The sequence below is a fragment of the Symphalangus syndactylus genome, chromosome X (assembly GCF_028878055.3).
Source record: "Symphalangus syndactylus isolate Jambi chromosome X, NHGRI_mSymSyn1-v2.1_pri, whole genome shotgun sequence".
Classification (NCBI taxonomy): Eukaryota; Metazoa; Chordata; class Mammalia; order Primates; family Hylobatidae; genus Symphalangus; species Symphalangus syndactylus.
Window position 1 is genome coordinate 46917371 of NC_072447.2, and position 17702 is coordinate 46935072.

Sequence of the window (17702 nt, forward strand, 5' to 3'; positions counted from 1 at the left end):
GAGAGTAGTGGCACAATCATAGCTCACTGCAGCCTTGAACTCCTGGCCTAAAACAATTCTTCTGCCTTGGCCTCCAAATGTGCTGGGATTACAAGTGTCAGCCATCATACCCAGCCCTGTGAAATCAGTTATATTTATAAAACACAGTTAACTCCATTTTGAAGACAGTGAAATAAGTTTTCCAACTATCAGCAAAATATACGTCACATTCAAACATTATAACTGACTTAAAATCACATAGAAAATTTTAAACTACTTATGCCATTTTATTCTCATTTACCATCATTAGAATAGTCAAAATGCTTTTGCCAAGGCAATATTCTGTGACAACAAACACAGGTATCAACTATAGAACACTTTTCTGAATCAAACCTAATATCTCATATATTCTTACATAGCTGAAATTTAATAAAATTAACAAATATCAACAGATATTTTTAATATATTTTCTTTAGTCTCATGAACTCATTGTGATGATATAACGAGGAAAACCATCCACAAAGTGTCTCTTATATATCATTTAGCATTAGAACATGGCTGCATTTCTCATTATTGAAATAATTTATTAATGTCTTGTCAATCATTCAAAAATCACTTAATGTCACTGTATAGGAAAAGGATGTTGTATTTCCCACGTAATTAAAAAAAAAAGTTGTGAAAATAATCCTGGTAAGGTAATTGAAAAGAGATTCTCAGTTATCTAGGTAAGAATTATATTTAAATGTTTCTGAACAAATTAGGCATAGAACCTAATACATAACACACATCTTTAATCACATGATTATACTTCATTATTTAAATTCCCCAACTGAGTGAGAAACTCTTACTTAACTAAAGCATACTTTAACAAATCAGCTCCTAGGTGAGATAGAAATTATAAATTGGCTATTTTCCATAAAGTTAAAATGGTGACAAATCATAGAAGAATGTGAAAGATTAGTAGAAAATACCAAAATTTGTTATAAAGGGTAAATTCCAGCCAGGCTCGCGCACACACAAATATCATATTTAATGTTTTTCAAGTCTCTGTTATCTAAGTAGGTGAATTTGGGACAGTTACATGCAATTATTTGTCATCCAAACAACTGAAATGGATAAGGAGAACAAAAATTGCTTTCATTTATTAGTAATTGGTTCCAACTGCCCAGAAAAGACTCAGTTTTTTATGGTATCTGAACTGAGAAAGATGTAGGAGATAGAACATCAAGAGAACACACAGCAATACTCTCATGCCTCTTTCTAACTTTTAGGCCACTGGGAAATACGTGTTAACATTTATGTCTTAATTTTTGTTATGAAGAGCAATTTCAAGATTCTCCACCAGGGAAAAGGAAATTGCTACAGTAATATCTCAATGTTAATATAATCATCTGTATCATACCTATTTGGTATATATTACTTTGTCATCAAAAAGGCAATGGCCATTTTTCATTCATGTAAGCGCCAGTGAAATATTTTCTTAAATACAGAAGAAATACATTTTCAACTGCAGAGAGTTTGACTCTAAAGTGTCTGAAATATTTACACTAAGAATTTCTAGTTGAAATACCATATATAGAGAATGAACACCTATATATTGCAATCACATTAGATTTTCTGAAAACAAGGTACTCTGTAATGAGTTCTAGACAAAAATCAATCTAAATGATATAAAATTAGTGTTTATGGTTCACAAAAACATTTTATTTAAATTAACTCTAATCCTCCTGAGAATTAACCGTCTCAGTTTTAACCTGTGTAAACTACTTATTAACATTTCTCGCCATTATTGTATCAAAATGTGATGATTACAGCAGAGGCAGAAAAAAGTTAAAACAGCCCTTGTTCAGCCAATTGATATCAAACCCAACATAAGAGGCCTTAAAGATATTCTTCTCTTTTATAGCAAATTCTATGTATCTTTCCATGATTATTTTTGTAGGTTAAAATCCTGAATGCATACAAAGTCAACTATGAAACCATTCACTCCAGGAGTAAAACTTTCCAACAGGCAGAGCTAATTCTTGGAAAAGAAGTCTATAAAAACAACTGAAGAGTGATGCAGGGATTAGCCAAGCAGAAAATAGAATCCGTGTAACCATTCTCAGGAAGTCAAAATAAAGTGGATTAAAAAGAAACTCTAACGGGTTTGTAAATGTCATTTTGAGGATACAAAAATTTCTCTCGAGTACTAGTGTCCTTTCTTTTTTGGTCAAATTTGACTGTCATTATTCATTTTTGTTTTAAAGTTACCCTGGTAAATAAGTAAGAACATTTCCATATCATATTTCATATCCTAAATGGAAATGGCTTTCTACACTAATATTCAAAAGACATCTAGAACAGGTGCAATGTTTTATCCCTGATTTTTTTTATTCCTTTAAAGAGAACATCCTCACTTTGTTATTCACAGGGGAAAGCTGACAAAGCACTCTCTTAATATAGGGAGGTGTTTTTTTTTTTTTTTTTTTTTTTTTTTTTTTTTTTTTTTTTTTTTGGACTGACAAACAAATCAATCTGTTTAAAACTCAGAGAAACAATGTATATGAAACCCACAACCAATGCATGTAGAATGTACTATCTTATAGAGAAATCATAACCGGAAGTGAATTGTCTGATTCACAAAAGGATATTTTTAAGGAGATATACCTATTATCTATGAGCATAAACATACATACTTTATTAAGTTTACGCTAGATGTACTTATTTTTGCATATGTTGGCATCTGAACACACTAGAAACAGCTCCTGAAATCGCTTATGCTAATGCCTATTGCTACTCACTTTAAAAGGCAATTCCACTTAAAACTAAACCTCAGGCCTCAAAACACCAGTTAAGGCCAAACAAAGCATATAAAATCCTATATATGAAATCCTACAAGGTTTCATTGACTTCCTAATTTATAAAGCAATTCTATCAACAAAGCTTATGTTTAAAATTGTCAAGGCATTATTTGGCAGGTATTTCTTAAACCAAATATAGCTTCAATCCTCCAATAATAAAATTCTCCCCAAATGTTTCATTAATTCTCCTAAGGGGCATAACCCAGATTTAAAATGAAATTTCTTTGGAGAATAGCCGACATCATGCATAAGCTAAAAAACCAATATCTGGTTAAATAAAAATATGAACATCACAAAAGTAATTACTATACAGGCATGAATCACGAATTTTGCCTGGTAAATCTGTTTAAGAGAGTGTTGTAAGTCTGAGACGTCAAGAGATGGTGTTCTGTCTTTAAGTCAGTAAATAAAAATTCTTATGATTTAGTTATTTTTTTTCTTTGAATCATCATTGAGATTATCTCCTGAAAAATGCTGAGCAAAAGTGTATAAATGTGTACTTGGGGGTTTCCTAACACAATGGCAAGAATTGACATATTTTAAAAATATAAGACTTATGCTGAATCCTCATCTTATTTGCAGCCATAAATAAATTTTAAGAAACTTTTTATTATTATACGTTAAGTTTTGGGATACATGTGCAGAACGTGCAGGTTACATAGGTCTACATGTGCCATGGTGGTTTGCTGTACCCATCAATCCGTCATTTATGTTAGGTATTTCCCCAATGCTATCACTCCCCTAGCCCCCCAGCCCCCAAAAGGCCCCAGTGTGTGATGCTCCACTGCATCCGTATGTTCTCATTGTTCAGCTCCCATTTATGAGAACATGCTGTGTTTGATTTTCTGTTCCTATGTTAGTTTGCTGAGAATTATGTTTTCAGCTTCAACCACATCCCTGCAAAGGACATGAACCCATCCTTTTTTGTTGCTGCATAGTATTCCGTGGCATATATGTACCACATTTTCTTTATCCAGTGTATCATTGATGGACTTTTGGGTTGGTTACAAGTCTTTGCTATTGTGAACAGTGCTGTAATAAGCATAGAATAATTTATAATCCTTTGAGTATATACCCAGTGATGGGATTGCTTGGTCAAATGGTATTTCTGGTCCTAGATCCTTGAGCAAACCCCACACTGTCTTTCACAATGTTTGAACTAATTTACACTCCCACCAATAGTGTAAAAGCATTCCTGTTTCTCCATATTCTCTCCAGCATCTGTTGTTTCCTGACTTTTTAATGATCGCCATTCTAACTAGCATGAGATGGTATAACATTGTGGTTTTGATTTTCATTTCTCTAATTACCAGTGATGATGAGCTTTTATTTCATATATTTGTTGGCCACATAAATGTCTTGGGAAGGGTCTGTTCATATCCTTTGCCTACATTATGATGGGGTTACTTTCCTGTAAATTTGTTTCTTGTAGATTCTGGATATTAGCCCTTTGTCAGATGGATAGATTGCAAAAATTTTCTCCCATCCTATAGGCTGCCTGTTCACTCTGACGATAGTTTCTTTTGCTGTGCAGAAGCTCTTTAGTAAGATCCCGTTTGTCAATTTTGGCTTTTCTTGCCATTGCTTTTGGTGTTTTAGTCATGAAGTCTTAGCACATGCCTATGTCCTGAATGGTATTGCATAGGTTTTCTTCTAGGGTTTTTATGGTTTTAGGTATTATGTTTAAGTATTTAATCCATATTGAGTTAACTTTTGTATAAGGGGTAAGAAAGGGGTCCAGTTTCAGTTTTCTGCATATGGCTAGCCAGTTTTCCCAACATCATTTATTAAATAGGGAATCCTTTCCCCATTGCTTGTTTTGGCAGGTTTGTCAAAGATCAGATGGTTGAAGATGTGTGGTGTTATTTCTGAGGCCTCTGTTATGTTCCATTTGTCTATATATCTGTTCTGGTACCAGTATCATGCTGTTTTGGTTACTGTAGCCTTGTAGTGTAGTTTCAAGTAAGGTAGCAAGATGCCTCCAGCTCTGTTATTTTTGCTTAGGATGGTACTGGCAATGCAGGCTCTTTAGTTCCATATAAAATTTAAAGTAGTTTTTTTTCTAATTCTGTGAAGAAAGTCAACTGTAGCTTAATGGGGTAATATTGGATCCATAAATTACTTTGGGCAGTATGGCCATTTTCATGATATTGATTCTTCCTATCCATAAGTGTGGAATGTTTTTTCATTTGTTTGTGTCCTCTCTTACTTCCTTGAGCAGTGGTTTGTAATTCTCCTGGAAGAGGTCCTTCACATCCCTTGTAAGTTGTATTACTAGGTATTTTATTCTCCTTGCAGCAATTGTAAATGGGAGTTCACTCATGATTTGACTGTTTGTCTATTATTGGTGTATAGGAATGCTTGTTATTTTTCAACATAGATTTTGTATCCTGAGACTTTGTTGACATTGCCTATCAGCTTAAGGAGATTTTGGGCTGAGACAATAGGGTTTTCTAAATATACAAACATGTCATCTGCAAAGAGAATTTGATTTCTCTCTTCCTATTTGAATACCCTTTCTCTTGCCTGATTGCCCTGGCCAGAACTTCCAATACTATGTTGAATAGGAGTGATGAGAGAGGGCATTTTTGTCTTGTGCCAGTTTTTAAAGGGAGTGCTACCAGCTTTTGCCCATTCAATATTATATTGGCTGTGGGTATGTCATAAATAGCTCTTATTGAGATATATTCCATCAATATCTAGTTTATTGAGAATTTTCAGCATGAAGCAGTGTTGAATTTTATCAAAGGCCTTTTCTGCATCTATTAAGATAATCATGTGGTTTTTGTCATTGGTTCTGTTTATATGGATTATGTTTATTGATTTCTGTATGTTGAACTAATCTTGCATACCATGGACGAAGGCGATTTGATCATAGTGGATAAACTTTTTGATGTGCTGCTGGATTCGGTTTGCCAGTATTTTATTGAGACTTTTCACATTGATGTTCAATCAGGGATAATGACCTGAAATTTTTTTTGTTTTGTCTCTGCCAGGTATTGGCATCAGGATGATGCTGGCCTCATGAGTTAGGGAGGAGTCCTTATTTTTCTATTGTTTGGAATAGTTTCAAGAAGGAATGGTACCAGCTCCTCTTTGTACCTCTGGTAGAATTCGGCTGTGAATCCATCTGGTCCTGGGCTTTTCTCGATTTGTAGGCTATTAATTACTGCCTCAATTTCAGAACTTGTTATTGTTCTATTCAGGGATTTGACTTCTTCCTGATTTAGTCTTGGGAGAGTGTATCTGTTCAGGAATTTTTCCATTTCTTCTGGATTTTCCAGTTTATTTGCATGGAGGTGTTTACAGTATTCTCTGATGGTAGTCTGTATTTCTGTGGTATCAATGGAGATATACCCCCTTTATCATTTTTTACTGTGTCTATCTGATTCTTCTCTCTTTTCTTTTTTAGTCTGGCTAGCCATCTATTTTGTTAATCTTTTCAAAAGAACAGCTCCTGGATTGAGTATTTTTTTAAGGGGTTTTCGTGCCTCTAACTCCTTCAGTTCTGCTCTTAGTTATTTGTCTTCTGATAGCTTTCAAATTTGTTTGCTCTTGCTGCTCTAGTTCATTTAATTGTGATGTTAGGATGTCGATTTTAGATCTTTCCCGCTTTCTCCTGTGGGCATTTAGTGCTATAAATTTCCCTCTAAACACTTCTTTAGCTGTGTCCCAGAGATTCTGGTACGTTGTGTGTTTGTTCTCATTGGTTTCAAAGAACTTATTTCTGCCTTAATTTCATTATTTACCCAGTAGTCACTCAGGAGCACAGTTGTTCAGTTTCCAAGTAGTTGTGTGCCGCTGAGTTTCTTAATCCTGCGTTCTAATTAGATTGCACTCTCTGAGAGGCTGTTATGATTTTCATTCTTTTGCATTGACTGAGGAATATTTTACTTCCAATTATATGGTCAATTTTAGAATAAGTGCAATGTGGTGCTGAGAAGAATGTATATTCTCTTGATTTGGGGTGGAGAGTTCTATAGATGTCTATTAGGTCCGCTTGGTCCAGAGCTGAGCTCAAGTACTGAATATCCTTGTTAATTTTCTGTCTCGTTGATCTGTCTAATATTGACAGTGGGGTGTTAAAGTCTCCCACTATTATAGTGTGGGAGTCTAATACCCCAGTGGTACCTGGAACGCCAGCGAGACAGAACCATTCACTCCCCTGGAAAGGGGGCTGAAACCAGGGAGCCAAGTGGTCAAGCTCAGCAGATCCAACCCCCACGGAGCCCAGCAAGCTAAGATCCAGTGGCTTGTAATTCTCACTGCCAGCACAGCAGTCCGAAGTTGAACTGAGGCTCCAGCTTGGTGGAGGGAGGGGCGTCCACCATTACTGAGGCTTGAGTAAGCAGTTTTCCCCTCACAGTGTAAAAAAAGTCTCTGGGAAGTTCAAACGGGGCAGAGCCCACTGTAGCTCAGCAAAGCCACTGTAGCCAGACTGCCTCTCTAGATTCCTCCTCTCTGGGCAGGGCATCTCTGAAAGAAATGCAACAGCACCAGTCGGGGCTTATAGATAAAACTCCTATCTCCCTGGGACAGAGCACCTGGGGGAAGGGGCAGCTGTGGGCACAGCATCAGCAGACTAAACGTTCTTGCCTGCTGGCTCTCAAGAGAACAGATCTCCCAGCACAGCACTGGAGCTCTGCTAAGGCACACATTGCCTTCTCAAGTGGGGCCCTGACCCCCGTGCCTCCTGACTAGGAGATGCCTCCCAGCAGGAGTTGATAGACACGTCATACAGGACAGCTCAGGCTGGCATCTGGCAGGTGCCCCTCTGGGACGAAGCTTCCAGAGGAAGCAACAGGCAGCAATCTTTGCTGTTCTGCAGTGTCTGCTGGTGATACCCAGGCAAATAGGGTCTGGAGTGGACCTCCAGCAAACTCCAGCAAACCTGCAGCAGAGGGGCCTGTTTGAAGGAAAACTGAAACAGAAAGGAATAGCATCAACATCAACAAAAAGGACATCCACTCAGAAACCCCATCTGAAGGTCACCAATATCAAACCAAAGGTAGATAAATCCACAAAGATGAGGAAAAACCAGCACAAAAAGGCTGAAAATTCCAACAACCAGAACACCTCTTCTCCTCCAAAGGATCACAACTCCTCACCAGCAAGAGAACAAAACTGGACAGAGAATGAGTATGACGAATTGACATAAGTAGGCTTCAGAAGGTGGGTAATAAACTCCTCCAAGCTAAAGGAGCATGTTCTAACCCAATGCAAGGAAGCTAAGAATCTTGAAAAAAGGTTAGAGGAGTTGCTAACCACAATAACCAGTTTAGACAAGACCATAAATGACCTGATGGAACTGAAAAACACAGCACGAGAACTTCATGAAGCATACACAAGTATCAATAGCTCAATCAATCCAGCAGAAGATATCAGAGATTGAAGATCAACTTAATGAAATAAAGGGTGAAGAGAAGATTAGAGAAAAAAGAATGAAAAGGAATGAACAAAGCCTCAGCGAAATATGGGACTATGTGAAAAGACCAAACCTACATTTGATTAGTATACCTGGGAAAACATTCTTCAGGATATTATCCCGGCGAGCTTTCCCCACCTAGCAAGACAGCCCACCATTCAAATTTAGGAAATACAGAGAACACCCAAAAAGATACTACTCAAAAAGAGCAACCCCAAGACACTTAATCGTTAGATTCACCAAGGTTGAAATGAAGGAAAAAATGTTAAGGACAGCCAAAGAGAAAGGTTGGCTTACCCACAAAGGGAAGCCCATCAGACTAACAGCAGATGATTCTGCAGAAGCCCTACAAAGCCAGAAGAGAGTAGGGGCCAATATTCAACATTCTTAAAATAATTTTTAACTCAGAATTTCATAGCCAGTCAAACTAAGCTTCATAAGCAAAGGAGAAATAGAATCCTTTACAGACAAGCAAATGCTGAGAGATTTTGTCACCACCAGCCCTGTCTTACAAGAGCTCCTTCAGGAATCACTAAATATGGCAAGGACAAACCAGTACCAGTCACTGCAAAAGCATACCAAATTGTAAAGACCATCGACACCATGAAGAAACTGCATCAACTAACAAGCAAAATAACCAGCTAGCATCATAATGACAGGATCAAATTTACACATAACAATATTAACCTTAAATGTAAATGGGCTAAATGCCCCAATTAAAAGACACAGACTGGCAAATTGGATGAAGAGTCAAGACCAAATGGTGTGCTGTATTCAGGAGAGCAATCTCACATGCAAAGACACACATAGGCTCAAAATAAAGGGACAGAGGAATATTTACCAAGCGAATGGAAAGCAAAAGAAATAAAAGCAGGGGATGCAATTCTATTCTCTGATAAAACAGACTTTAAACCAACAAAGATGAAAAAAGAAAAAGACAAAGAAGGGCATTACATAATGGTAAAGGGATCAATGCATAAAAAGACCTAACTATCGTAAGTATATATGCACCAAATACAGGAGCACCCAGATTCATAAAGCAAGTTCTTAGAGACCTACATAGAGACTTAGACTCCCACACAATAATAGCGGGAGACTTTAACACCCCACTGTCAACATTACACAGATCAACAAGACAGAAAATTAACAAGGATGTTCAGGAGTTGAACTTAGCTCTGGACCAAGTGGACTTCATAGACATCTACAGAACTCTCCACCCCAAATCAACAGAATATACATTCTTCTCAACACCACATCACACTTTTTCTAAAATTGATCACATAATTAGAAGTAAAACATTCCTCAGCAAATGAGAAAGAATGAAAATCATAACAAACAGCCTCTCAGACCACAGTGCAATCAAATTACAACTCAGGATTAAGAAATTCACTCAAAACCGCACAACTACATGGAAACTGAACAATCTGCTTCTGAATAACTACTGGGTAAATAACAAAATTCAGACAGAAACAAAGAAGTTTTTTGAAACCAATGAGAACGAAGATACAATGTACCAGAATCTCTGGGACACAGCTAAAGCAGTATTTAGAGGGAAATTTATAGCATTAAATGCCCACAGGAGAAAGCGGGAAAGATCTAAAATCAACACCCTAACATCACAATTAAAAGAACTAGAGAAGCCAGAGCAAACAAATCAAAAGCTAGCAGAAGCCAAGAAATAACTAAGATCAGAGCAGAACTGAAGGAGACAGAGACATGAAAAAAATCAATGAATCCAGCAGCTGTTTTTTTGAAGAGATTAACAATAGAGCACTAGACAGACTAACAAAGAAAAAAAGAGAGAAGAATCAAATAGACACAATAAAAAATGATAAAGGGGATATCACCACTGAGCCCACAGAAATACGAACTACCGCCAGGGAATACTATAAACACCTCTATGCGAATAAACAGGAAAACTGTTTAAGCAATAGGATGCTCTTTGAATTGGAAGAGTCCATATACAGAAAGGCTTTACAGATCTGAGACTTTATTGGCAAAACGAGACCATAAGCAGTGGCTGGATCTTCATTAATCATCCCGTATTTCATATTACGTTTTGTTGATTTTAAACTGTTGAAGATTGATACAGTAAAATAGTGACCTTACAGGCTATATGATGTACCTTTCTACATATACTTCCCAGTTAGGAGAGCATATGGAGTTAGGTATACCAGACTCTTTTAGCTATAAAATACACTATTCATGTACCTGCCTTTTTCTGATTACAGGCTCATCAATCTACTTTTTAAAATTGTTTTTATTCATTTAAATTTTTTGTTAGTAGTGTATATACATAAGTGTATATATTAACCTATTTTCTGATTATGATGTGGATGCCCATTTAGGCACTCCTATTCCATAAGTTCAAAGGAGCGCTAGAGGTCAAAAGCCATTTTGTCATTTAATAAGAAAAAATATCTATTTTAAATCTTCTGTTTTATGAAAGGATAGGACACACACAACAATAACTAGAGAATACACCCCAATAATGGGAACTGATCATATGTGATTCAATAAAAAACAAAAACATATTAACAGACTTATCTTTCAAATTCATACACTATAGCTCTTTATCCTCAGGGGTTGAAGTCCATATTTTCATTATGTCTGCCCATTCTACCTCACTGAACTAAGAGAAAACATACAAATGTGTACTAGGAGTCAATAGTAAAGTAACCCTCCCCTATACTGCATACTAAGGACGTAGGATTAATAGTTTCTCCCTTAGAGCTAAAAACAGGGGCAGAAGGGATACTATCATGTATAGATGCAATAAAAAGGGGTTACAGTATTCAGTGTTCAGCCATGCATTATCCAAAGGAGAAGAAACATTTTCAAATCAACTTAATCTGATCCCAACTTCATAAACTAACATTTGTGTTGTAATTTGCTTTCCTAAGTACATTTGCTTATCAAGAGCAATATATTTGTCAATTGTGAGTATTCTGCTGCTTGTTATATCTCATTTAAAATTACTGAATTTCCATTTTTATTTATATATCCCTTTTAAAACTTAAGTTAACTCCTCCCACCCCAACATGGATCTGCTAGATGATCTGAGGCAATCAGGCCTCTGCGTCTGCAAAACTGAGGACTACATTCTGGTTGATAATAAATTCACTGGCAAAAGGCTGTCTTCTGGGTCAATTTTGAGCTTTTCTTGATGGGACTTACCATCCATATTGAAAGATCTCCTGTTTTGGAATTGACGAAATCGATTCAATATTCCCAAAAACATTTAATTATCAGCTTCTATTGTAGAACTGCTTCGACCCAAATATCATCTTCAATCCCACTGACTTCACTTTTCCAACTTCTGATTTTAGAGTTTAGTAAAGCCTTGAGAATTCAGAACAGAGGCTACCATTTCAAAATTGGCATGGCAAAAAGTGTACTTTATAGGCTAGGAGTAGAGGAGAGGTCACAGTGTTATTATCCCTGTAATCTCTATGTCTGGAAGGTATGACTATGTAGCACCAGAGAAGAGTCAAAGTTATTTAAGTGTAATAAAATAAAAATATAAATACACTTCTATCAACTAAAGAAGCAGAAAATGAGTAACCATCCAACAGAGGATTTCCCCAGAGTGAAAAATTACAACAGAAGTAGCGGCAGGAATAGATTTCCTGATTTAAATAAGTAAACCATGTTGCCTTTTATAGAGTATATGAATGAAATTGGCAAGAGTAGCTAATTAATTATAGCTGATTACGCTATCAAATCTCTTGGTAGCATAAGCAAAACATTAACTTTTTATAATTATTTGGAGTCAATGCACTCCAAATGCAGTATGCTCCATCCATAGGGCATATACATTTTAAAGGCTTTTTTCCTCAAAGTCTTCACTGCAATTTTAGATACTGGTATTTTGAGAACTAGAATTAAATAAGACAATTCATAATATAGTGCAAGAAGGCTGAACATTTTAAATGTATCTACAGTATTAGAAAACTTAAGATATGTAGTTTTGTATTTTGTGTAGAAATGACAAGTCTCAGATGAAAACACTGAACTCTACTATACTAAAAGCAGTGGTCGTCCAGAAATTTACCAACCTTCAGGATCGAGTAGTTTCTCTATGCCTAATTGATATCTGGCGATGTTGAATGCATGTTCCAGTCGTTGTGTGGCTGACTGCTGGCAAACCACACTATTCCAGTCAAATAGGTCTGGCCTAAAACACATACACATACACAAAGACAAATATAAATCAACCTAGAAATGTTCCATGAGATTTACTTCCAGGCTTAATTTTCATTGACAACCCATGCCCATAGTCCTTAAGTCTTGAGTGTAATTCATTAACCCTTCAAAACATTTCTATTTAAACAAGTCACAATTTTAATGGAAAATCTCATTGGGTGTGGTGGCTCATGCCTGTAATCTCAACACTTTGAGAGACAGAGGCGGGCAGATCCTTTGAGCCCAGAAGTTCGAGACTAGCCTAGATAATTTGATGAAACCTTCTTTCTTCAAAAAACAAAAACAAAAAAAAAAAAAAAGAAAAGAAAAGAAAAGAAAAACTAACGGGGTGTGTGTGTCATATGCCTACAGTTCCAACTACTCAGGAGGCTGAGGTGGGAGGATCACCTGAGCCCAGGGAGGTTGAGGGTGCAGTGAACCATAATTGTGCCACTGTACTCTAGCCTGGACAACAGAGTGAGACCCTGTATCAGAAAACAATGCTCAGGTTGTATACTTTAAATACATACAACTTTTATTTGTCAATTATACATCAATAAAGATGGGGGAAAAAAGAAAATCCTGAAGACGACAAATAATCTATGCTAGCTTATCCAAGCAACAAAAATTTATCTATCTCATCCAGTCTCGTGGATTTCAATACTAGCCATTTACTGGTAATGCTCAGTTTTATATCTCTAATCCAGACCTCTTCCCTCAACTTCAAATTATACATTCTTCTGCATACTCATTATCTCCAATTTAGTAATCACAAGCTTCAAGTGTCCTGAACTGAGCTTCTGATATTTATCCTCATCACACTCCCCCAAACCTACCTACTTTTCTTGCTGTTTTCCCTTCCTCAATAATGAACAACATGTTTAAAATTGGAGTTGCTCAGATGAAAACCCTTGGAGTCATCCTTAATGACTATTTTACTCTCACACAACATTTAATTCAAAATGTATTCAGAATTTGACTGCTTCTGACTATCCTCACTGCCATCACTTTAGTCCAAAATCCATTTTATCTTGCATGAATTATCACAATAGCCTCATAACTGTTCCCTCTTCTCTCACCCTTGGCCTGGGTTAATCAGTGCACAGCAGAGTTGCCAGAGTGATCTGTTAACATGTTTCATCATATCGGTCTTCTCAAATCTCTGGTTTAGGGGAAGTAAAAATTACATATTTCCTGTGATCTACGAAGTCCAACAGGGTCCAGGTCCCTATTAACTCTCTGAATTTATTTCTTGTCTCTTTCCTCATACTCCATAAACAGGATCCATAGTTTCCTGCACTTGGATTTGGAATTCGCTTTTCAAAGACATCAACATGGCTCACTCCTTTACTTCCATTGGGTCTTTACTCGAAAATCTCATCACTGATAAGTTCTTCCCTGACCAAGCCCTATCTAAAATTGCATGCTGGCCAGGCGCCTTGGCTCACACCTGTAAACCGAGCACTTTGAGAGGCTGAGGCTGAAGGATTTGCTTGAGGCCAGGAGTTAGAGACCAACCTGAAACACATAATGAGACCTGGTCTCTACAACTTTAAAAAAAAAAAAAATTAGCCAAGTGTGCTGGCATGCCCCTGTGGTCCCAGCTACTCAGGATGCTGAGGTTGGAGAATCACTTGAGCCTGGGTGGCTACAGTGAGCCATGATTGTACCACTGCACTCCAGCCTGGGTGACAGAGCAAGACCCAGTCTCCTAAATACATAAATGAAAGAAAATTGCATGCCTCAAATCAAACTCACATATACTTATTTTCTTTCTCCTTATCTGCTTTATACTTTTCTCATTAACACTTACTATTTAACGTATTATATAATTTAATTACTTTTGTCTCTCTATCTTTCTCTTCCACTAGAATGTACAATCTTTTATTGCCTGTTTCGTTCACTGCTGGATACCCAGCCTGACACATAATAAAGGCTCAACAAACATCAACTACACGAGAGAATGGATGAGCACATACAACATACATACCACGTTACTTGATAATAGAGAAAATGCAAAGGAGTGTAAAGAGGAAGTTCTTGTCTTATAAGGATTTTAAATTTAATGAGCAAGAAAAATAAAGAAGCCATATGAATTAATTAAACTCTAAATGTGAAAAAACACAGACAATAAGAAAATGTTTTATAAAATCTGAAGACGTCAAGAAAGTTTTCTGAGGCTGAAAGGCAGATTAAATAGACGTTTGGACTTCCATGAAAAAAAAGTATTGATAATACAATTCTAAGTTGTGTGAGTATTAGAGAATTAAAGTTCTTAGGGAAGGAAAAAAGCAAAACATGCTCACATAATCAAGACCTCACAGGCCTGGCTCCATTGGAAGATTCTAAGTATCAAGTGGTAGCAGATAGGTTTAAGAGAAATAAACTGGCAGAGTTTGCATAAGGTGTTGGCTGTTAATGAATTATAATTTATCCCAACAGCACTGGAAATCATTAGTAAAGTGGTTCTTCACCTATTCAGAATCACAGACACCTTTGAAAATCTGTTGAGAGCTATGAAACTTCTACTCCTACAAAAAAAACTCTCCATATCTGTGAACAGAATCTACATACAGTTTTAGGATATTTGAATCTATTAATGGACTCGTGTTTAAGAGCTCATGCTATGCAAAAAAAAAAAAAAAGTTACAAAGGTAGGTTAGCTGTTATCTTCTAAAATCGTTAATTCAAAATTCGCCAGGCGCAGTGGCTCCCGCCTGTAATCCCAGCACTTTGGGAGGCCCAGACGGGCGGATCACCTGAGGCCAGGATTTCGAGAACAGCCTGGACAACACGGTAAAACCCCGACTCTACTAAAAATACAAAAATTAGCAGGGCGTGGTGGCCCGGGCCTGTAGTCCCAGCTACTCAGGAGGCTGAGGCAATAGAACCTCTTAAACCTGGGAAGTGGAGGTTGCAGTGAGCCAAGGTTGGCCCACTACACTCTAGCCTGTACAACAGAGCGAGACTCTGCCTCAAAAAAATATATAAAAATATACAGATTTGTTTCTTAATTGCTTCTACTCTAGTTAATACACCAGAATTTTTACAATTATTTGGAAATCGAATCCTTCCATATTTTCCAAAATACCCCTAAAAGCTAACAAGCTTACGGAAACTAACATATTTACAAATTGGATAATGCGTTTGTTACGAAAAATATATAAAAAATTAAAAAATTGTAGACTATTTAGGGGACTTTTCAGTTCACTATGCGCGATCTGCCTTATCTTCTTTTCTGCAGGCAATGGGAGTAGAAAAAGAACATAGGTGGGAACATATGAGAAACTAGTTTTCTCATCTATGGCATAGTATAAAAGGTTAAAATGAGTATGATGAGAAAAAAAAGAGCATTGCTTATGTATTCGTGCTGTTTTGCCTTGTCTTACCTTCCCCTTTTCCTTGACCACTAACTAACCACCTGAGTGTGTGGATAGCTTATCAAAGTCATATGATTTATTTGAGCTTTGGCATTCTCATTCAAAAAGAAGCATTGCACCGAATAGCCTTTGAGGTCACATCTAGCATTAAAAATGAATTGAGTTCTTTTATACTATTAAAATTAACGTTTTAAATATCTATGACATTCAAATGCATAAAAATCGTAAAACTAACCAACCATGGAGGAAACCCACACAGCATTTAATGTTAACCTGGACCATAATTTATTAACTTGCAACCAAGGATCACCAGATTTTTAATAAAATCAACACCATCATTAGGATAGTGTAAATTTAAATCCTAGCTCTACCACATATTAGCCAAATAGTTTTAGGTAAATTACATAACCTCTCTATGACTCGGTTTATCTATTTGTGAGATGGGTAAAATGACAGCATCTACGTGATGGAACTTGATTGAATATTTTACCTAGAATGGTGTCTACAAAATAATAATTGTTTAAAAACACTCGTTTCTATTACTTTGCTGTAATGTTAATTACATTTACATAAGAAGAGTGATGTATTTTCAATTTACAGACTCAAGCCAAAAACACCTATCTTTACAGAACTGATATAAATGTTATAAATACTACTGATGCAAACACAATGTAATTCGAAATGGGAGGTGGAGAAGAGGCGAGAGTAAGGATGTGTTATGATTTTCTCATTTTTCATATTGGTGAAAAGTTCCTTTCTAAACTTGGTAAAAATTTATAATGAGGTATACTCATACCATTTAATGTAATAAAAGCAAAAATTACAAGAATAAAATGATTTTAAGTAATAAAATTAGGAAATACCCGGGAATGAAAGGTATATGGTTGGGCTTCATACTATGGAGTAAATACCTATACTGTTAGAAATAAGTTTGTAAAGAAGTAGAAACATTATCACACATATTATTATAACCATCAGGAACCAAAGTACAAGTAGCTGACAGTGACTGCGTCTAAGAATTCAAATGTGTTAAGTAAGGTTGGGGTCATGAAGACACATTGTGTTTCTGTTTTCCCTTTGCTCCTGATTCTAGTGTCCATTTTCTTCTAATTTACTGTGGTAATACACTAAAATAAGGATTTAGGAAGACAATTGTAACTTTATAGTTATTGTAATTTTACCTGCATCTTTTGTACATATTTCTAATCAATTATCATTGGTTTTAACACAAAAAGTAGAAATCTGGCTTCCTTTGAAGGGTATTGTAGTGGACTTTGCGTTTTATCACACAACTTTTAACTGCCATGACCCTTAGTCAATCCTTATGCTCTATATTAACTACATGTCTTTGTTCTGTATAGTTGAGCCACTCAATTATTGAAATCAGGGCACCTCATGACATTCCTAATTGTGCCAATGACAATCGCTTTGGAACAGAAAGTTCAACCATTTTTTTCTTTAGATAAAGAATATGAACATCTGCCAAATAGAAAAAGAAGGGGGAGATGATTCATGAAAGAGCATTAAACCTTGAAGAACCTCTTGAAAAGTAAGCATGTAATGGATAAAGAGAGTGTTATTGATGATTCATCCAATATGACAGGAGAGAGTATATAAATGAGGCTATTTTGACAGAGAAAGAGTGGGTCAGGGACAGATAAAGCAGGGCAATATGGGTATGTTTACTGTATTACCTACAAATGTATTCAGAAATCATGGAATAGAATATTAACAAATACAGAGTGTGAACATGCCTGCAGGATTGAAGTCTTCCACCAGAAGGGAAAAATGTTAGAGAGCCAACAAGGACCATATAACCTGATCCTTGATATTTTTATTCATCTGCAAATGTGTACATGAACAGCAAAATCAATATTTTCAGGCCCTTAG

General features: G+C 36.4%; 1 protein-coding gene across 4 annotated transcripts in view; it reads right to left on the reverse strand.

The window, feature by feature from the left end:
* Positions 1–17702, reverse strand: part of DMD (dystrophin) — a 2284432-nt gene that overhangs the window by 1715683 nt on the left and 551047 nt on the right. For all 4 annotated transcript variants that reach the window (XM_063634262.1, XM_063634265.1, XM_063634264.1 and 1 more), the window contains exon 7: positions 12306–12424. In XM_063634262.1, the coding sequence (XP_063490332.1) occupies positions 12306–12424 (119 nt within the window). The remainder of the gene's footprint in view (positions 1–12305; positions 12425–17702) is intronic.